The 20,477-nt window shown below is 40.1% G+C and overlaps 3 protein-coding genes across 8 annotated transcripts; 1 reads left to right on the forward strand and 2 right to left on the reverse strand.

Moving 5' to 3' along the window:
* Nucleotides 1-477: 477 nt before the first annotated feature.
* Nucleotides 478-4,723, reverse strand: LOC116917634 (H(+)/Cl(-) exchange transporter 3). 4 transcript variants are annotated; one of them, XM_032923183.2, is made up of 17 exons: nt 4,583-4,723; nt 4,264-4,498; nt 4,060-4,177; nt 3,779-3,982; nt 3,569-3,714; nt 3,345-3,506; nt 3,133-3,280; nt 2,932-3,071; nt 2,652-2,834; nt 2,368-2,582; nt 2,062-2,289; nt 1,867-1,988; nt 1,552-1,762; nt 1,311-1,474; nt 1,011-1,224; nt 828-946; nt 478-762 (listed from the first exon to the last, which is right to left on the reverse strand). In XM_032923183.2, exons 2-16 carry the CDS (start codon nt 4,330-4,332, stop codon nt 862-864), a joined length of 2,409 nt encoding a protein of 802 aa, XP_032779074.2. In that variant the 5' UTR covers nt 4,333-4,498; nt 4,583-4,723; the 3' UTR covers nt 478-762; nt 828-861. The 4 variants fall into 4 exon arrangements, with proteins under 4 accessions (XP_032779074.2, XP_032779072.2, XP_032779073.2 ...); XM_032923181.2 differs by having other exon boundaries at nt 478-946; XM_032923182.2 differs by having other exon boundaries at nt 478-946; nt 4,264-4,515; nt 4,583-4,711.
* Nucleotides 4,724-4,802: 79 nt separating this feature from the next.
* LOC116917637 (nocturnin) lies at nt 4,803-11,907 on the forward strand. Of its 3 annotated transcripts, none has more exons than XM_032923188.2 (5): nt 4,803-4,942; nt 10,184-10,392; nt 10,478-10,599; nt 10,715-10,921; nt 11,021-11,907. In XM_032923188.2, exons 2-5 carry the CDS (start codon nt 10,185-10,187, stop codon nt 11,579-11,581), a joined length of 1,098 nt encoding a protein of 365 aa, XP_032779079.1. In that variant the 5' UTR covers nt 4,803-4,942; nt 10,184; the 3' UTR covers nt 11,582-11,907. The 3 variants fall into 3 exon arrangements, with proteins under 3 accessions (XP_032779079.1, XP_032779080.1, XP_032779078.1); XM_032923189.2 differs by having other exon boundaries at nt 4,804-4,938; XM_032923187.2 differs by lacking the exon at nt 4,803-4,942 and adding an exon at nt 7,899-9,153.
* Nucleotides 11,908-11,915: 8 nt separating this feature from the next.
* On the reverse strand, nt 11,916-14,483 carry LOC116917636 (tudor domain-containing protein 3). The gene is made up of 9 exons (XM_032923185.2): nt 14,251-14,483; nt 14,095-14,182; nt 13,955-14,035; nt 13,723-13,883; nt 13,510-13,651; nt 13,202-13,432; nt 12,282-13,127; nt 12,143-12,212; nt 11,916-12,076 (listed from the first exon to the last, which is right to left on the reverse strand). Exons 1-9 carry the CDS (start codon nt 14,286-14,288, stop codon nt 11,925-11,927), a joined length of 1,809 nt encoding a protein of 602 aa, XP_032779076.1. The 5' UTR covers nt 14,289-14,483; the 3' UTR covers nt 11,916-11,924.
* Nucleotides 14,484-20,477: the final 5,994 nt, after the last annotated feature.

Consider the following 20,477-nt stretch of genomic DNA (forward strand, 5'->3'; position numbering starts at 1 on the left):
TCCATATGAAAAGGAATGAATTTCTATTGCTTGATTAACCAACGTTGTGGATGAAGTTCAGTCTTCGTCTATTCTACAACACAACGTGCTTTTATATTACCTGTATGACGTAGTCGCATTCACACAATTGGATCTCAAAATAAGAGTTTTCACGATGGAAACCCGTCAGGCGCAAAAGTAACACATCATGCAAACTGGTAAAAGAGGTTTACGTGCAGTTAAAAATTGGCCGTAACGCCAATGAATGGTGAGAAAGACATTTCAGTATCTGACATCTAGCGAGGCGAACGGAAACTTTTCTAACCATGAATTTGAATGTCCAATTAGAATGGAGAAGTTGAAAACCAAATTATTTCAAAATGTTTAGTCATCATGAAGGGTAGACCAAAGCTAGCAAGCTAAAGGACTTTCCATTTCCCTATTTGGAAACAAATACAATCTTTGGTCGGGTTGGGCAAAGAAAACAAACGATAAACATCCTACAGAACACGAGTATGTATTTTTCAATATAATATATAATACGCACTATTTCAAACAATATCCTCGTCTTTTCAACGAGATACGACACGGCATTTCTTTTTTTGCCGAATAAGCCCAACGAACAAGCCATCCAGCTACCATTTGTAAAAATAGATAATTTCCGTTGAATTCAAGCATATATGATGTATAAGGTCGACTAGAAACCTTTTCCTTTTGTAGAATTTGCACATTGACTGAATGGCGGGTGAGAAACAAAAAATCAGGCACATTCATGACGATCAGCTGATTAGAGCACAAAGCTAATATGTAGAGTGGAATTGACAATTGTTTTTCGCAGACATTCAAACCTTAAATGATGATAAACCTATATGTTTGTTTCGCTCAATGGAACACAGATGGTATAGTTCTCTGATGATGTGACATGTGGAGCATAACGTCCTTCTTGGTCATGATGCCCAATAACCGTCTAAATCAATAAAATGCCAAAATTATTGGTATTGAGTTGTTAAACCATCAGTGACTAGTAGTACCCATTATGAGTGACTAGAACATGTCTAAGTCCCAATTTCCTGAACATGTCGATGACAGTTTCCATGGGCGTATGATCAGTGACAGTGATGGGGGCCAGATCTAAAATGCGACGTAATTTCACTGGTGACGATGCCGAGGCATTGCCTTGAAGAGTGCCGTTGAAGATCACCAGTGAATCGTCACTGATATCGTCTTGTTTGCGACGCACGCTCCCTAAACAATGGCCCAATTTTATTTGATCTCTTCGTGAGTAGGTCATGGGAAAAGGGCTAAAGATCACAAGTTCATTGCCAGTTTACCTATGGCTAAAAGAAGATCTCGTCGCAAAACACAGCCGACCAAAAAATGGGACTCGCGGGAAATAACGACTGGAAAAGCATTGTGTTTCGTGTTTTCCAAAATGCTCACTACTTCGCGCAGTGTCATAGAATCTTGAGTTAAGACCGTCAATGGAGCTTTTCCCCTAAAGAATATTAAAAACAATACGGTCGTTAAGCAGCACACACGTACAAAGTACATCAGGGTAGTGAAATATAATACCGAGGCTGCATCACGTCGGCTGCGATGGTAGTGCAATCAAATTCTTCTTTATTATCCAGGAAAGGGTATCCATTCAAAGCGATGTGTGCATCGTAAATGCCATCCTTACCGAAAGCATCACCCACCCATTTACTGGCCATAGCTGCCGCCATCAGTGGGACAATATATCTAACGCCTCCGGTGAGTTCAAACATAATAACCACGAGAGCCACTAAAACAAACAAAAAAAAAAAAAAAATGTGTAGTGTGTTTAGACCGCACCCAGGAATTCAAAGACAAAAGAGGAAACGAAAGATGAAAACCAAATAAATGTACCCGTCATTCGAGTTACTCCGCCGAGAACGGCAGCCGCTCCCACCATCGCATACAATCCGGGAGTGATACAATCATCTCCGGTAGAACATTCACCCCTGAAGGCCCAGAACTGAGGATAATGGCTGTAACAGAGGGGACATTATCGAAATAATCATTAGGTCTCTACGACAATAGAAATCATCAAATTTCACTTACTATGCCCACTGCTCCATTGCAATGCCAACAATCCGTCCAACAATCGCCCCCATGCAGAGTGACGGAATATACAATCCAGCGGGTACTTTGATGCCTATGGTGAAAATGGTCATGACAATCTTGAAGGCTAGCGCCAGGAAGAGAAGAGCCAGGGCAGTGTAGACACCTGTACCGGCAGCTGCGCTCTCGATAGCTCCGTTAACATTGGTGTAATTTCGATTGTAATCACTATCATTTGCAGAATATATAGTTGAGGTTTTAGCTGTGCCACACGGACAACAAATAAATGGAGATAATGTTCTTTACCACAGATAGTCAGTGTTGGCTACTCCGCATTGACTGAAAAGAAGGTAAATCAGCCTCGTGGAACTCATACGGGTGTACGGGTTGGGATAGGAAACCACAGCGTTGATAAGCGTCACAACGAAGACCTCAGTAACCGGGTATTGTCCGATGCGTGACTGTTTACGATATCTCGACCACCAAATGTTTGCTCGGATGAACACGGTTCCAATTAAACCCTGGGGCGATACAAAATGAGATTCGTTTTTTTCAAGATTGTTTTCAAATGATTAAATAACGCAGCGTACCCCAATTGCTCCGAGAAGGATAAACGGAAGCAGCTCGAAGAAGATCCACGGTTTGCTGTATTCCACGTAGAAAAGGACCGAATGCTCATTGCCGTAAGGATCAATAGAGCGGACGACGAAGGCAGCAATCAGAGCGCAAAAAAACGAGCGCCACAAAGTTTTCATGGGAAAATAGTAGCTGACCTAAATTGGCAAAGAAAAATTTTGTATTCAAGGTGATAAGAGGTTCATAAGCATGGCGGAAAAAAATAGGAATAAATCTAAAGAATTTATTATGTACTTCTTCCAAGCTGAAAAGCACGCCTCCGATTGGTGCACCGAAAGCGACTGATACACCAGACGCTGCTGCAGCCGATAAAATTTCTCGCTTCTTTGCTTCGTTTCGCCCATATTTTGGGAAGAGGTAGGAGAGAATGTTGCCTAGATCAGAAAAGTCAAATTGAGGACTAGCTTTTCAGCTGATTGAATTATTTTCTGTTACCAATGCAAACAGTGATGTGAACCATAGGTCCTTCTTTCCCGAGACTAAGACCGGCTGCAGCTGACAGCATAATGCCGATAGACTTGACAAGTAACGTCCATTTCCCTAAAAAGCCGCGGATGATGAAGCCACTCAAGATCGTTTTGATCTGTTGGGACACAATTGAAACTTTGAAGGCTTTGATCAACCTAAATTGTAATAGAATTACCGACCTCGGGAATGGCACCACCTGAGGCATAGGGCGCAAACATACGGACAAGAATGGCGGCAAGTGAGGCAAAACTCAATGCCCACAGCACGTACGAAATATAGGCGATGATATAACCACCTGCACTTTCGTCAGTGACTCCCACAAGCCTGGGCCACGTCAACCACTAAACAGATCGATACAAATTAGTCGTAAAACACGAACATTCATGCTATGGAAAATCAAAACCTGTGAGCAGTTATCAAGGCCAAAAGCCGTTTGATTGGAAGACCAACAGCATTGTTCTCTATCCAGCCAAAAAGCGCCGGGACAGATTCCATATTTCAAATCGGTCATCCACGTTGTTCCGATATCAACTATACTTGCAACCGTTCCTACATGGCAAAAACAATTTAGGGAATGAACACATAAAACAGGGTAGAAACAGAAAACTTTTACCAGCAACCAAACCAACAAGAAACAGACACATCCACCCTGACCAGGCATCATGAGCGGCTTTTATGAAATCCCACACTGAATCTTTCTTATGTTTCACTATGTATCGATGTCTCATACGATCCCTGGCCAGATCTCTTTGCCAGTCTATGGTCTGAAAGTCATCATATTGGCCCAGTCCAGGAATATCTTCACTTTCTCCCATTACTTGGAATTTTAAAAAAGTAAATAAAAAATTGGGTTCTAAAAAGAATGAATACTGAATGATGGGGTATGGCACTAACCAGGAGAAGGCATGTTGGTTCGTTCAGGATGTCTTTGAATATCTAGACTGATGCAGTCATGCTCCTGGTTATCTGAGCTCTCTGACTCTCTTCTTAGTCTCTGAGTCTCTTCAAGATCCTGCAAAAAAAAGATGTCATATTGGAAGAGTAGGTCTATGTCATACATGAGTTGATGGTGCCTGTAGGTGACAGCTAAATACTCACTTGTCTACCCATGGCCTGGTATCGATTGAAGTAAGGCATGCGGTTGGTCTTTAAAGGAGTATTTTCCATACAAGCTCAACGGTAAATGGTTACCATTCAAACAACATTCATTAAGCTAATAGCAAATAAGTGAACTGAGAGAGCAAATGAGAAGAGTGAACCCAAAGTTAAACACCGCGGGTGACAGCTGCTGGTGTAAACGAGTTTAACTGCCGTGGATTTCAACCGAAAACAACTAAATTAAAAGTAAAACTGAATAAAAAAAACTAACCCTGTGACAGTGTACTACTATTGCTAATCTACAGCGCAAATAAGATACCTGAGCTGCAGAGTTGGATCCAGATGGTAAAGGGCAAACTGAATGAGCTGCTTATCGTCAACAGGCTTTCTCTGTCGATCAGCTGTTCCTCTCTCGACACAAGACGTCTCCTGCAGCAGTAGGCAGTTGTTCAGTATAGGGGAGGACAAAAACGTGGTGTTCCCTCTTCATCCATAGAATAGAAAATTGCTTGGTGCATAAACCAGTTCTAATAACTTATCTTCTTATTAAACATTACATCGTGTGCACATTATTTAAACAAAACTCTATTAGTTGATGTATTGAAGGTTTCACGGCAATCATTGAAAATCGTCGTCTGAAAAAATCTGGGGGAAGGACGTCGCCTTCGGGGCCAAGCAAGTACATTTCTGCCATTTAATTATCCTTATTTTCCTCATGGTTTGTTCACGTACACGAATCTCCCACATTGTCGTGGCGGTTGGGCCTTTTCAATCAGTTTCCGAATTGTTGTGTTTGATCGATGGAATTTCAGTTTGTTATTTGGAGGCTATAGGATCTCGTTTTCAGTTTGCAAAACAATTCCGTCAGAGGCTCTGCTGGAGGGGAGGGGGTTCAATATAGGCGCCCTATTCGAATTCAGTCGCGACCTTCTCTTTTCTCCTACACCGTTTTGTTCTTAGGCGTACGGTCACGAATATGGCGTTGATCAATCGATAACACGGTGATCCAGATGCATTTAAATAAGAACACATGAATTAAAGACCTTGAGGGAGGATGCCATGCACTGGATATTACCGTTTAACTGCCTGTAACGTAGGATTATGAAACCGTTCGTGAAGGTTGCCTTGGAACCGTTTGTTCTGGTAGTCGAATCTCACCCCAAGAGTCGTAAAAAATTCCCTCCAGCAGAAGAAAAACAAACTACCGAGAGTGAACGTGCATTCAGATTCCCTTGACCGATTTTTTCCCTGTATTTTAAAAGAATTCTTTTATACCTGAATTTTAAAAGAATCCCTTTGTTTTGTTAATAAATAAGGGGAAAAAGTAATCTATCATCCTTAATAGCCACTCTTTTTTTCATCAAAAATCCTCGCTTCCTCCTTTCCCTCCTTTTGATGTTTCAGCCTTTTGAAAGAGGCCCATTATTCAAATATTACGACTCATATGGAAATGGGGTTCGAGGCCAGTCATTCGCCTACTTTGAGAGAGCCACCAGAAATCAACCGTAAAAAAAAAGTTTACAGCTGAGCAACGTCCGTGACCAGTCGTGCGGGAACAGTTGGGCCCATGCGCACACGAATGTGCTGTTTGCTGGTTACTGGTCAACAATATGCGTAGACAGACTGTACCTAATAGCTCCTCCTCTGCCTACTGTGTTTATCCGAGGGTCCCCTATGTATTCCATTGCTACTGTATATACCTGGCCAAGGCTAGACACATTTTTTCCTAAATACCAGATTTCATTTCTTTGTTTAATTTTTACTTTTTTTTTTTCTGGTTAAAAACATTTTGTCGGTATCGTCAACTCTGTCCTTGTCCCGTGAAATTCGAGGGGTAGAAATGTACGTAGTGGGTCACGCTTGAAACGAAAGAAATAGGAGACCGCATTGGGGTTTTCCATGTCGTCCTATCGTGTTTAGGAAACAAAAAGCGACATCAAATAAGCTGAAGAATCACGCTCAGTCGAGTGAGTCACTTGATGAATGACTTGATCCGCAAGTAATCGGCAAACAATAAAAATAATAAGAAGGAGCAGGGGGTACAATAAAAAGCTATTGCGGTTTTGAATTGTTTACGCGTCAAGGTTGATGTTACGCTTATTCACAAACTCTCCGTCGTTCATCGTTCGAGGTGATTAGCGAAATCGGGTCAGTAGTGTTCCCACCGAGCACGATTTGACGATTGAATTAACTAGCGGGAACGGAGCAACTGGCAACGGCCTCAATCGATTGTTGGGATCGTGACATTTGAACGCTATCAGCTGCTAAAAGCAAAATTTGCTTGAAGGTGGTAAACTGCGCATGAGCGTAGCGTTCACCGTCTTTTTTTTTCTTATATATTCCTCTAACGTTGATCACATTACCGATAGCTACTAACTCTCCGCAGTCGATATCAGTTTGTTTTACGAAAAAGGATGAAATGAAAAGTAGTACCGGTTTCGGAAAAACGGAAGTGAAAAACCGATAACAATCTGAAACTTTGATTTAATCACACACACACAAAAACAGGAATAAAAAATCAACAACATAAAAGTGGGTCACGGACTGCGCACTGAATCCTTAAAAACAAACAATACAATTGTGAATTGTTCAACTCTCTGTGGGTGAGTCTCTGCAACTTAATGACATCGGGAAATGGGACTGACGTCATGTAATTGTTTTCCATTATTTCCATCGAATCCGGTTGGGAAAAAACAAAGGCTTCAAAATTCTGAGTTTACTTCGATTTCGGAGAGCCGATGTCATAAAAAGCAATTCGAAAACGAATCGGCAATGTTTTGTTTTGGCCCACCTAAATTTCCTTTCACTATGGCTCTTGGGTGTTCTCATTTCTGGTCATACGGAACTCTAAAGGGATTCCCCTGCCATTTTTTTTTTCACTTAAAAAAAAATAAATAAATTTTAGATGACCCTGGAATCACCTTAGCCAAAGGTGCGCGAGCTAGATTTCCGCGTACGTCGTGAAAAGGTGTCAATTTTCAATATTTTTAAAAATCCCGTCAATCCCCGTTAAACGCTTGAATGCATTTACTTTTTTTTTTTCTAAAAGCCACGTAGTATTGCACAAAAGGGTTCAAGGACGTTCAGGTGTAGTGACGATGGAAACCAAATTTAACAATAAAAAAAAATACTGCTGAATCACGTAGACGCTAGGTTTTCAGGGTACGGATTCTATGCGGCAAACGTCATTTAAATATATTCAAGTTTTTTGTTTTTTGTTATCAAAGGACAAGTAAAAACACCTGCTGTGTTCCACATCTACTCCTCAAGGTAAAAAAAAAAATTTTAAATTACCGGAAGATGTCGAAATTTGTAATTAGCTGCCACCGCTAACCATTGATGGATAAGTCTTTGAAGCCATCGAGCGAGGGGAGGGGGGGTCAGGGTTGATTTCATCGGCTGGAACGGCCTTCCATCTATTGTTGTAGACTCGTTCTAAATCCAGATGAAAGACCCCGTCATTTCTTTGTTTTTCCTGAGAAAATAAAATTAAAAAGTCATCAATTACCGAAGCAGTCGAGTGTGCGAAATTTTTTAAAAAGCCGATTCCGCGCTTTTTTTCGGTTTTTTTTTTTTGTAACGTGATTCCGCCGTGAGCACGTGCGTCAGAAAACAAGTGAAAGACGTCGGCTCAACTAGATCAAGGCTATATAATATAATAGCTAGAGTCTAACCGTTGGTTCCACACGATCAAATAGTCTATCACGATGTCTATTTTCAATCCCAAAAAAAAAAAGTCTGTGGCTTCCTACACATCCGCATCCCATGGATGCAAAAGCTCTCAATTCACCTACATTTTCTTTTTTTCTTGAATCAATAGACGTTTTCCTTTTTTCTTTGTGGGTTGTTTGCCTTCCTCCGTCCACAGAAGAAGAAGAAAAAAAAAAGGGGGGTTCTTTGTTTACCACCAGTAGGTTGAGTACACCCCGTAGGTCATTTCCTTGACTGAGGCAGCGGCCGTCTTGAAGGCCACGTGCTCACGCACCCACCGCACTGGGATTGTCGTCAACGAAAGAAAAACAATCCTCCCCCCTTCGTCGCTATACCAATAAGAGGACGGAGGGTGGTGTTCGAAAAAAAAAAACTGCTACGACGGACGGCCCTTTTGGTTTGGAATCAGCTCCGATTTTTTTTCGTTTTCGGAAACCACCCACCTCCTTGCTCTTTTTGTATGTCTTTGAACAATTTGTTCGGCGCGCTAGAAGTTGTAAAAAAACAAAAAAACACGATAAAGAAAGAGAGAGAGAGAAGGTGGTGTAGCATTGGAATAATGTAGAGAGGGCCAGAATACCCGGAGCCCATAAAAAGGACGGACGAACGTCTGTAGCTCTTCACTGTAGTGCCTTTACATCAGCTGGAGCCGGTTGATTCTTTTCTCTCTCGCTCGACTGTCTGCCACGACTTGCCGTTCCTCTTCTTCAGATCGTTGTGCGTCATCGACCAACACACACGTTGTCTAATCGATTGACCCTCCGTTACACGCAAAGCGTTGGCGACCCACCAAAGTGTTTTATTCTCTCTGGTCCACTTTTGTCGGTTTATTACGTGATTCCCGCCGCTGGAAGTGTTTTGAATTGGTAATTTTTACCGTGGGGAGGTTCATCGAAAAGAGGACGAAGATCAAGAAGATTCTCTTTTTGATTGCTGGGGGGGAATGAGTTCGACCGGAAGCAATCCGGGAATGCCGCCACCGGCTGCTCCCGCCGTTTTCAATATGCGCGAAATGCGAGAATCGCTCGCATTGGCTGAGCAATTGGCCAAGGCATCGATGACGAGCAACAAGAGCCGCGCTCATCAATTGCAACAACTCGACGCCAACAATAACAACGAAGGAGAAGAAACGCATCGCACCTACGTTCCTCCTAAGCAACTTCTCCTCTATTTGGTCAGGTTAGAGCTACACCTTCCGTTTGATACATCACGTAGATTCCGCCATGCCCGAAACAAACGAAAAATAAAAGATTTTCGCAATGACACGCACGTTGGTTGCGTCACTATAATCGCACGCCCGCCAAAAGTACCGGTGACGACAGATGGGTGCAGAGTGAATTCCCTTATTGCTTTAATTAAAGGGAAAGTTTGTTCTTGCATATCCTGAATGAAATTAGTGCGATATGAGCTAAAAATGTTTCTTTTTGTTTGTGGCTTGATTTAAGGGTGAATGAAAGAAAGATGTCAACAACAAAAAATGAATGAACTTTTTCTTTTATGTACGGTGAATTCACAGTCTTCTTTCTTTCTGCTACCCCAAATTTGGCTAATCATCAGTACGAAGAATATAAACAAAATGAGGCATCATTTTCACGAGTTCTCTTTCTTTTTTCCTTCTCCTTGAATTCATGTCAAGTGGAAGCGCGTCTTTGCCGAATCTCGTGCAAGAGAAAAAGGAAAAGCGGATTCAGTTCTGACGATAGCAGTGGCTTCTTTTCTCGAGAGAAATCCGACAAAAAACCAAAGGGAAATTTTCGAGTGAAATTCTTTTTTTCTCTCTCTCTCTCTTTCCGCAGGACTTCGTTTTGCTACGTCCACTCTCAGTCGGTAGTAGCATAGATAACGCTATTACACAAGTATTCAACTCTTGCAAAATTCACAGCGATTTTGGATTTTTTATTTTCCTTTCTTCAAATCGTATATGGGCTGCGAATTATTAATTAAGGACAACTACCGTCACGGCTCTTCTCTTTATATGGATTTTTAGGAAAAACTTTGACAAATGCTTCCTGTTTGCTTTACTGATTTGTACACCAAAAGTCATGAAACTAGATTTTCTTTCTGTTTCTGTGTTGTTGTTTTTGTTTTTTTTTAATAGGAAATGTATCTAGCACATTAAATAATCAGCCTTGGATATTTTGTCGCTTGTTTTCGACCTTCATTGACAGTCTACGTGACTATCTTTTATTTTTTCTGACTTTGATTTCAGAATGGGAAGTTTTACATCGGCACCCAAAATGGTCAACGATGACGTCCAAGATGACGATGTCGATTTCGTAGGTATCCGCACCGTTGAGGATATGAAGCAACGCTGCCGCAAAGAATTGGCGGCTCTTCCGCCCAGGATTGAACGCAATTTCCCTTCTGAAAGACCGGCCAATAGTATTCGCGTACTTCAATGGAACATTCTGTCGCAATGTAAGCATTTTTTTTTTTTTCAATTTCACCATTACCGCAGCCGCAATTTAATGACATTAATTTCTCTCTCCAATGAAAAAAAAAGCGCTAGGAGAACATAACGATAATTTCGTCTGCTGCCCGCTGGAAGCTCTCGATTGGCGTACTCGGCGCTATCGCATTCTCGAAGAAATTGTTGAATTTAATGCTGATATTATTTGCCTACAGGTAGCTATGGTTTCCCATATTCATCTGTTTTTTTTGTTTTTGTTCGAATTAAATCCCCTAGTCGGCAACTAACCGGTTACATTTTTTATTTTTTTCAAAATCGGAATTGATGTAGGAAGTCGACCATTACCAGTTTCTGTCGAGGGCATTGCGCACTCAGGGATACGAGGGTATCTACTTTCCTAAACCAGATTCTCCATGCATTTACATCAAGGGTAACAATGGTCCTGATGGATGCGCTATCTTTTATCGCGTCAATGATTATGAACTGATCAAAGTGGAAACTCGGATCGTGGAAGTCTGGCGCGTTCAAAGTAATCAGGTAAGAAAAAAAAAAACGTCGAGTCATATCAACCAGACATTTTTACGGAGAAACTCACTTTCGTTTTCATTTTGTTATGAAAATTTGACAAAAAAAAAGGTGGTTATCTTGACCATGCTGCGGCATAAAGCCACTGACCGGGAGATTTGCGTTGCCACGACGCACCTCAAGGCCAGGCAAGGTGCCCTACTATCGACGCTGCGCAACGAACAGGGAAAAGACATCCTCGACTTCCTGGAGAACAACATCGATGGCGCCGATTGCCCCATCATTATAGCGGGAGATTTTAATGCTGATCCGACTGAGCCTGTCTATTCCACCATCCGATCTGACCCGCGTTTCGGACTCGATTCGGCTTATCGATGCGACGGAATCGTCCAAGGCGCCGAAGATGCTGGACAAGAGCCGCCCTACACGACGTGGAAAGTGCGAGGGGAAGGTGAATGTTGCCAGACGATAGACTATGTCTTCTTTAGCCGGAGACATCTCGGTGTGAAACAGGTTTTACCTTTCCCTACTGGCGAGCAGATTGGCCCAAATCGTGTTCCTTCCTTCCAGTATCCGTCCGATCACTTTTCACTTGCTGTAGACTTTGACCTACTTCCTTCTTCCGACGCTAGCCAAGCAGACGTCGTCTTGAATAAGCTCTTGTGCGTTTAATAGAAACATCGAATGAAAAGGGGAAAAAAAAATTATAATACTAATATTGTACATATTTTGTTGTTCAGCGACATTACGATCATATTGAAATTTGTGTTGTTTTTTTTAGTCTCTAAAATTTGAATTGATTTCCGACAATCCATCTAGGCTTTCTAGAATGCCTATCACTATTTATTTTTTCATTTGAAAAATGATTCTTCTTCGTTTGTTTCTTTTTTTTTTTTTTATTGACGTGTCACTTGTAATGCGTTGGTACCAATTATACATAAACGCTGTTTCAAATGACAACGGGTGAGGGTAGAGATAAATACACGCCTGTTTTGCGACACGTTTTTTTTTTTTTCTACCAACCTCCTCGATATGTGGCTCCACGATTACGAGGCGTATAGATCCGTGTCGTTTGACCGCCTCTGGGCTGACTGGGAACCGATGGCCCATTTCCTACATCTTGTGGGTCGCGACGAAGATATTTAGTCTCCACGATCCGTGTAGCACCTACATACAAACCAAAATTAATTTGCGAATAATGATTACGAGTAGACGAAGAAATGTCGTCAGTACCTGATTCGATAAATATGACTGTTGCGGATTTGCGGGCAGGATGCAACTGCTGGATGACAGCTGGATAATGCTACGAAAAGGAAAACCATTATTTTTAAATCGAGGTCGTTAATGGCCTGAATCTGCATGTTGATTTTACCTTATCGCTAGATTCCCATTTGGCCAGACAGTAATCATCGACCATCCATTGTTCCTGTAATTTGGGAGCTGCTGAACGAATTTCTACTTGCACTGGAGGTTGGGGAGCAGGAGGTTTCGTTTCCAATCCAGGCCAGGCTTTAAAGTCTTCAACTAGAACATCAACTGGACTTCTGCTGGAAGGATAGTGATCCCTATTGGAGCTTCTGTGATTCGAATAAGAATCTTCGATATCTCGATGAGATCCTCTTCCTCTACGAGAGGAGCCTCTGTTATCCCGGTACGACTGTCCTCTGCCACGGTAAGATTGTTCTTGATCAAAATGAGAGCTTCCTCGACCCCGAGAATTTGTTCCTGCCGAGACTCCTCTCCAGTCTCGTTCTTGATAGGATTCTCTACTCTCCCTATACGAGTCGTCTTGATTGGATCTTCCTCTTCCACGATATGCTCCTCGTCTGTCTTGATACGATGAATCATCGTGATATGAACCCCCTCGTATACGATGAGATCCTCTACGTCCTCTGCCATTGCTATCATCACGATCTTGAAATGATCCTCTTCCTCGAGTATACGATTGCCCTCCTCCAGATCTCCCGTGATCAGGACGGCGGTATACATTGTCACGTTCCCAACTGGGTCGGTCTTCTTGTTCCTCTCCGTCATAATCATCTTGATCAGGATAGTCAGCATTATCTTCCTCCTTTGGCTTTTCACCAATTTGCGGTTGCAGAAATTCAAAAAGGCGGATCGAATCTGGGGCTTTCGCAGAGCGTTCATCATCTCGGTAAGATGTTCTTTCACGACGCTCTCGGCCACGACCTCTTCTCTCTACTTGTTGCATTTCCAGCTAAAAGAAATAAAAGAAACAAATTATTATATTGAATACAGCAAAACATGATCTGCGTGTAATGACTGAATTACTTGGCGTCCAGAACCCTTGATCACTTTTATCACGCCACTGGCGTCAGCTGCAGCTGCAATAGCGTCCTGCCTCTGGCTGAGAAACTCTTCATCTTTGACGACTTTTTCCTTTTCCTCTAATGTCTTTTTGTCTTGACCATCAAGGATGTTAAGAGGTTGAATTCTGCGACCAAAAGGAACCCAAGGAGGTGGACCATCTTGGTCTTGTGACCTAACATGGCCAAGTAACAACTGCAATCCAATTTAGAAATGAAAGTTTTAATGTTGGTCCAGTTTCACTTAGACTGAAAATTTGTGTTTTCAATTACCTGCTGGACTTTCCACTCCTCAATTAAGTCAGGCACTTCTCCTCCCATGTACTGGAAATTTTTGGCATCAAGCAGGATGAACCCGTTCCAGAGTCTGACATCTTTTATTAGTCGGATTTTTGTCCCAGGAGGTGTTACTAAACTGTAAAATCAGCCATAAAAAGACTCTGTTTAATTTTTCTATTAGGAATTAAATAGTTAAAATCATACAACCTTATTTTAGGGATGTGTTCAAATTCTATTCCATGACAAATAGTTTTCCCATCAGTTAAGGTGACTTTCAACATTCGTGGAGCAGCCTCGGAATCAACATTTTGTTTAGGAGCAGAAATGATTGTAACATTCTTTATTTGCAAAACAATTGGTGTTGAAATCTGAAAGGGAGAGAGAAAGTTGGCAAAAATTAGTTTTACACTGTAATCTACATTAAAAAGATAATTATCACCTGGGTTATTTTACCAGAATTGATTCCATCTGGCAAATTAGGAATTGCTATATTTTTTATGTCTACATCAAGTAGCCATTTCTGAAAGTAAAGTTTTGTCTTATGATAGGGAAGCTCATAAATCTTTCATTAATACATGCCTCTGGGTCTCTTAGAAAACGTTTTTCCTCGCTGCTTTCTGATTCGCAATAGCTTAATTGCGTTCTGATTTTCTCCAAAGAAACGTGCCTTTACAAGCAGAAAATAATGAATTTCGCATGTCAACAGCAGCATATCGAACACATTGCTTGACATACCAACCATTCTTTTTCAAGTAAACGATTGCCTCTTCCATCGCAATATTATTTCATGAAAAGGGCAGGTGCTAGTGTTATATATGACAAAGGGAAGTCTAAATCTTTTTATTACCAAAAGACTTTCTTATTAATTTTCTTGGTATTCAAGGATTGATCCCTTAAAGAATTCCTGCGACAGACAGCAGACCTGACTGCTTTAAAAACAAAACAGCATAACTAATGTACATTCCACTAGGTGGCGTTTTATTTTGTGCTTGATTACAGATGGCAGGGGTGCCGCGTCGCACGAAAAATTCCCGATTGTTGCGTTCGATATTATGCCCGCAATGGAAATCGCTACGTCGCAGTCAATGACGCAGACCACAAGCCATAAAAGACTAAAATTGGCATTTTTTATTGCCCGTCATTTTCTATTCCCCTATATATAACAGTACCACGAAACAATGCATGCATTAAAAGTTGATAAACAATAAATGAGCTTTTGGGGTTGCACAGTTTCTCCCAAGCTTTCCCGACAAAGTCATTCCTTTTATGGCGCATTTTACATGAGCCTAAAACAATACAAAATACGCGTTGGACAATAAATCTTTGCAAGGAATATTTCTGTTTCTTTAAATATGGGACTGAACGGAGCCAACAAAAGTCAAAGAACTTTTCCTGTCCTTTTTGTAGGGTATATTTTTCCAACAAGTTTTTATCTCTCTATTTTTATCTTGGGCGTGTCCCCGTGTGACTAGAAGATCCTAAACATGCTACAATATCCCACAAACGAGTGGACATTTGAAAGAACGAGAGCTTCGTCACTGACACGCATGAATTTGTTTAACACAATTTTACAATGTTTTGCCTTCTTTTTAAAATGGCACAGTTTTTTTCCGATGACTCACCACTAAGATATTTTATTTATTTTTTCACCAGTCACGTGATCTTGTGTAAACATGAATTTTTAAAGAGTCGGCATACGGTTAAACGGGGGAGAAAAAACAATCTTGTGGAAATATCAACGAAGATAGAAAAATAAATGTTTTTTTCTTTCTATACACAAAAAGCTCTATTTTTATTTTTAATACTCCTCCAGGAAACTAAGTTCTTTACTACGTGGGCATAGCTTCTCTCTTATCTAAACTATAAGTTTTGATCGCGTCTGATGTATCCAGTCATCGAAAATTCAATTATCAAGTCGAGCCCCGACAGCTGCTAGCAATTTGTTTGTGCATTGTGGATGTGTGTGTATACATATTGGATATTTAATATTAGAAACCTGCGGATACACGCAAGCGGTGTACATAATTGCTAAATTGATTAGATACTGCGACGTGAAGAAGACACTAACGAGAAAAAAAAGGAATATTTCGTATAATGACGTCCTGTAGCGAAAACGAAAAGTTTGTGTCAATATGTTTGCTCTTCTTTTTTTTTTCTCTAGAGAGAGAAAAGTTCCCCACTGAGTGAGAAAAAAACAAACAAGTGGAAAGGTGTGGCTCTGCTAGTGTTTTCTTATCGACGTCTCTTGATTTTTCCTTGTGACGCGTCGAACGAGAAGACGCCCAGCTCTTCTTCTTTCACCATGTCCGACACAATTCTTGATAATCCATAACTCTATTTTTAACGGTGAAAAATTGGTTAGGAAGGTATATGGAAGCTCTTTCTAACTATAAGCTTATTATGATTTCATCAGCAAGGGCATTTTCGTTTACCTTTTAAACTAAAGAAAAGAAAAAAGACCTGAGAAATGCCATAACCTTTCTGGCAGGAACTTGTTATGTTAAAAGGGAAATCCATTTAAAGATACTGTACATTGTATAGAAATCTTTTTTTCGTATCAAGGCCACAATGTCTTGGTGCTTAAACTATATACTCAAGATTTTCTTCTTTCATAAAATATGAAAAAAACTATTGATATAAAAAGCATTACCACGATAATCGTTCATTTAAAAAGATACTGCACCTGGGGGATCCATTTCAATCTCAATCCTGATGTACATTTTCCCCCTAAAATAAACATTTCTAGTATTTCGAAGGGAAGAAAAATTGATGCAAACGGGCCTATCGTATTTCTGTTGGACGTTGGCCTGAAATATCGCAAATGGTGAGGCTATATCGCTGGGCTCATCGTGTGCCAAATGGGTTCACCAAAGTGCGTCGTTCCCTTAAAAAAAAAAAAAAATGGAATTGAAAAAAGGGTCATGAAGTTGAGTAAGTTGTGGCATTAAGAGCAAAGGGGAGATCTATGACGAGATGGAACCAATTGGATGCTGGGCGTATACATCGTTTTTGTTTATAACAAATTGACGACTCTTTTGTTTCTCGTGATCATAGAGGATTCATCATTGCCAGTGCTACTCCAAACGATGGAGCTTCACCACATAATAATAGCGAGTACAAGACTCGACAATTGAGCGGAATTGTTCCGTGTCCGTATATAAAAGAGTTAATAATACACTACGGACCAATCAAATCAGCTGCTGTGACGATGATGAGAAGATTGTCTAACCTCTCTTTTTAATAAATAAATGGGAATGAAAATAGATTGTAAACTTTGATGCGCCTATATACTATTTTCTAATGGACATTTTCAGGAAATGTTTTCCTTCTTTACGGAGCCATTCGTGGAAACACTAAACAAATCGTATTTCATGTTTGACAGATCGCATTGAAACGTTTCTGTTAGACATCACCAGCTGTCGCTGCAACGCCCTTCTAGATCACGTTTCTTGTTGGTCACGAAGATCGTTATACCATAATCAGCGCAGACCATCTGAAATTCAATTAAAAATTTTTTTCAAATTCTTCATATGGTAAATGCGTACCAAATGACATTTGATTTGAATAATAATGCACATTACAAGAAATGTGACATGAATAGTTCTGCGTTGGCATTGGTGCCCCCAAAAATTGGTCATAATATCCACTTCATTGGAGAAACTTTTGAATCGCTGCCTACGCGGAATTGAACTGCGTGCCAAGACGAGTGGATTGAACGCCACTGACACGGAGGCACGCAGGAAAAAATCAATAACTCAAGCTCAAGTTTGTAACTTGCCTTTCTTTTTTAATATTACATATGCACTGCGGGGCGTTGTCATGACTTTTTCATTTGCTACAATCCGTAAAATATTGAATATAATGCGATAATAGACATTTTTTGATCAAATTCCTTTTCAAACAACGTATAGATTTTCTAACGTTGATCAGAAAATCAGAAGACGAGAAATGAAATGCTGGAAAACAGTGTAGGCATGTCTTTTATCTTTACGCTCACCATTTGTTTCGCCTCTTTTATGATATGCTCGTCTGCATTTAATCAAAGACCCTCATCCCGAGGCATCCACACGAACGATATCTCCAGTTGCTATACAGCCAACAAAGTCTTTTGTGTAGCTGACTCTAATGTTTGGTAAATGATGAAATGAGCTTTTCTACAAGTCACATCATTCGCTAATGGCAAAAGAGGTACGACAGAAACATCAAACATTTTCCATGTTCTTTCACGTTAAGTCTCTTTCATCTTTCAGCATGCGGATGCTTATTCTCAGCAAACTTTTTGGTTGTGCAACAGGGAATATATATCCGAATGAAACTTTAAAAGAATTTTTCATCGTCTAATTTGCTGAATGGAAAGATTCCTGTGTAGGAGGAGGTAGGCGCCTAATTAGATACGAACCGGAACAACGTAACAATGCAAGATTTCTTTTTCTATTATTATTTATGACACTGAATATCAAAAAATGCGTTCCCAGTTACCTCGGTCATTTTCTTAATTCCAAGGCCTGAAGGGCTTCCGATGCCTGACGGCAAGATATACGTAATTCCATATCCTATATATAGAATCGAATGTAAAAGTAACGGAATTCGACTGGAACGAAGCCAAAATCCATTTCAATATTTCTGATGCTTAGAGACTCTTTCTCCTCTAAAAAGAAAAGGCCGTGGTACATAGTCACTACCTTCCGTCCATATAAGTCCCCTCTTTTTCTTACACGGCCATTATTTTATTTTCTTGGCTCACGTTTAGACACGAACGAAGCAACAGCCCTGGAAGGCAATGTATATTATGTGGACAATAATGGTCACGCTGATGGATTCCTCCCGAAGCTAAATCCTAGGCACACCCACGTGAATCCTTTCCATTTAAGCAAACGTCCACAAATACAGGCTCAACACTCTTGAGATTAGCAGTTATGTTTGTGATAAGATTTTTGAATTATACATCGCTCGTTATACGTGAGCCTGTTCTCGAATAACTCACATGTTCTTATCAACTACATGCATTTTAATCATTGCAATCGTCTTCGTTCACCTCAGACCAATCACCAGCGATAATGATCTCGCCAATTGGCATAGATTCCAAACTTCAAAAGAGTTGAATAGGAAGGAAACGAGACATATTTGTAGAAGAGAAACTTGCTTCAAACAGGAAATTTTTCTTCTCTATATGCTGATTTACGTAATGAAAGTTCCATGTCAAGATGGGGACTAATTAATTCCAGCAAAAGATGAAAGCGCATTTGAAATTGCAAGTTGCTGTTCTTTATAGTTAGTCGAAGACAAATATCATAAATCACGAATATAGGCAAACTTTTGCTAACTGTGTCCAACACATAAATTTTTGCCAAAGAATGAAATCTGGTACGTGCGAATGAATTATTTTAGAATGTAATTGACTCACCAAAAAATATGCCGATGCTAAAGTGTAGAACGTGATTGTTGAAAGAAGATATCATCCACTTTATCCTACTTGAAAAAGACCCACATAATGTCGACACTCACATCTTTCATCACCACCCAACTTTTTTCGATTGAGACTTTTGTCTCGTAGGTGAAAGTGTTCTAGAAGGACACGTCTGGCAAGCCAACGATCAATATCCCCATTACGTGTTGAAATCAAAAGAAGAAAAAAAGATGGCTTCTTTTAAATCCTTTCTTTTCGTCTTAATATCTCGCAGCAGTTTATGGTTTTTGGGAAAATCACAATGGCGACAGATTTTCCAATAGAAAAGATAGAAAGCATGCACTAATCATTGTCTCAGCATTTCAAAGTATTCAAATGAAAGGCTTCACTTGAAAAATAAGATGTTTGCAAAAAAAAAAAAATGCGGACGTGGCGGGAACCGAACTTCTAAGCCTGAACTTGACAATCAACTATTGGATCACTAATTATTATAAAATTTTCCAAATTGGAGGGAAGGGAACAATATTTTCAAACAAGAACAAAAAATTTTCTAGTCAACCAATCACAGATGTTGTTACCTTTAATCTTTCTGTAGCAAAAACAAAAACAAATCAGGCCACAATGGCGGCCATTACTTTTGTAATTCCCATGAGGAAGGTTTCTGCAAAACGATTTGAATCCGGAGATGGGCGAGAAAATTTAGCCTTGGATTTTTAGGGTAAATCGCTCCCTCCCCTACAAAATTCAAGGTTGTTCAAGGCAAAAAAATCTACATTTTTGTTTTTCAAAAGATTGTGAACAAAATATGTAAATGTTCATATCAAATTTCGACACGTGTTCAAGGACGAACAAAATCCAATGGGTAGGCCTATCACAAGCCGAAACACGTGGCTTTGAACGAATAATAAAATTAAATGTATCAAGTCTTCATGGACCAATGGAGTAACAATTAAATTGCACATTAGTTTAGGAGGTTAGGCAACGATATCGAGATATACGTTTTTTATTTATGATCGGGATTAGGTTAGAAATGTACTAGTAGATCTTGTTGAATAGCCTAGCATGGACTTTAGTCATACAAATGTCCTAGCAACAACCTGTCATATTTAAACTGTGAGATACGTAATCAGTTTATTCATACCAAAGTTTTTGCTTCTCATTGAACCTTAACTTTCGTAATTATTCGCCTTGCGTAATTACTCGTAGAATTTTTTCGTCAATCTTTTTTTTGAAAATAAATTTCAATGTATTGCCAGATCATTGTATGTTTCTGTTCTTTGATCTCTATAGCACATCATCTACTACGTACGCTGTTGTCAGTTTCTTTTCATCGTCATGTCATGCACTGTTTGTATGCGCTTTTCCAATCAATTAGGCTTTGCAAACATTTCCATTAGCTATGCATCTACTCACAGATTTTTTTTTCCATGTTTTTATCTTGTAGATACACTTTGATTCGCTTAGCAACAGTCTGATTCTTTCACCTGTATTAGACCTTAGAGGCATAAGCTTGTCTAACATCCAAAGATAAATATCTGGTTTTCTCTGCAAACAT

The sequence above is a fragment of the Daphnia magna genome, linkage group LG2, assembly GCF_020631705.1.
Source record: "Daphnia magna isolate NIES linkage group LG2, ASM2063170v1.1, whole genome shotgun sequence".
In the NCBI taxonomy this organism is placed as follows: Eukaryota; Metazoa; Arthropoda; class Branchiopoda; order Diplostraca; family Daphniidae; genus Daphnia; species Daphnia magna.

Excerpts from the sequence above, each read along its gene's own strand:
- LOC116917637 (XM_032923187.2), top strand. The coding sequence starts at position 8,918 with ATGAGTTCGACCGGAAGCAATCCGGGAATGCCGCCACCGGCTGCTCCC. Across the intron at positions 10,600-10,714 it reads CTGATATTATTTGCCTACAG|GAAGTCGACCATTACCAGTT; the intron begins GTAGCTATGGTT and ends GAATTGATGTAG. Across the intron at positions 10,922-11,020 it reads GGCGCGTTCAAAGTAATCAG|GTGGTTATCTTGACCATGCT; the intron begins GTAAGAAAAAAA and ends ACAAAAAAAAAG.
- LOC116917634 (XM_032923183.2), bottom strand. The coding sequence starts at position 4,332 with ATGGAAAATACTCCTTTAAAGACCAACCGCATGCCTTACTTCAATCGA. Across the intron at positions 1,763-1,866 it reads CGGAGTAACTCGAATGACGG|TGGCTCTCGTGGTTATTATG; the intron begins GTACATTTATTT and ends TGTTTGTTTTAG. Across the intron at positions 1,225-1,310 it reads AGATCTTCTTTTAGCCATAG|GGAGCGTGCGTCGCAAACAA; the intron begins GTAAACTGGCAA and ends GCCATTGTTTAG.
- LOC116917636 (XM_032923185.2), bottom strand. The coding sequence starts at position 14,288 with ATGGAAGAGGCAATCGTTTACTTGAAAAAGAATGGTTG. Across the intron at positions 14,036-14,094 it reads GTTTTCTAAGAGACCCAGAG|AAATGGCTACTTGATGTAGA; the intron begins GCATGTATTAAT and ends CTTTACTTTCAG. Across the intron at positions 13,652-13,722 it reads GAACACATCCCTAAAATAAG|TTTAGTAACACCTCCTGGGA; the intron begins GTTGTATGATTT and ends CTGATTTTACAG.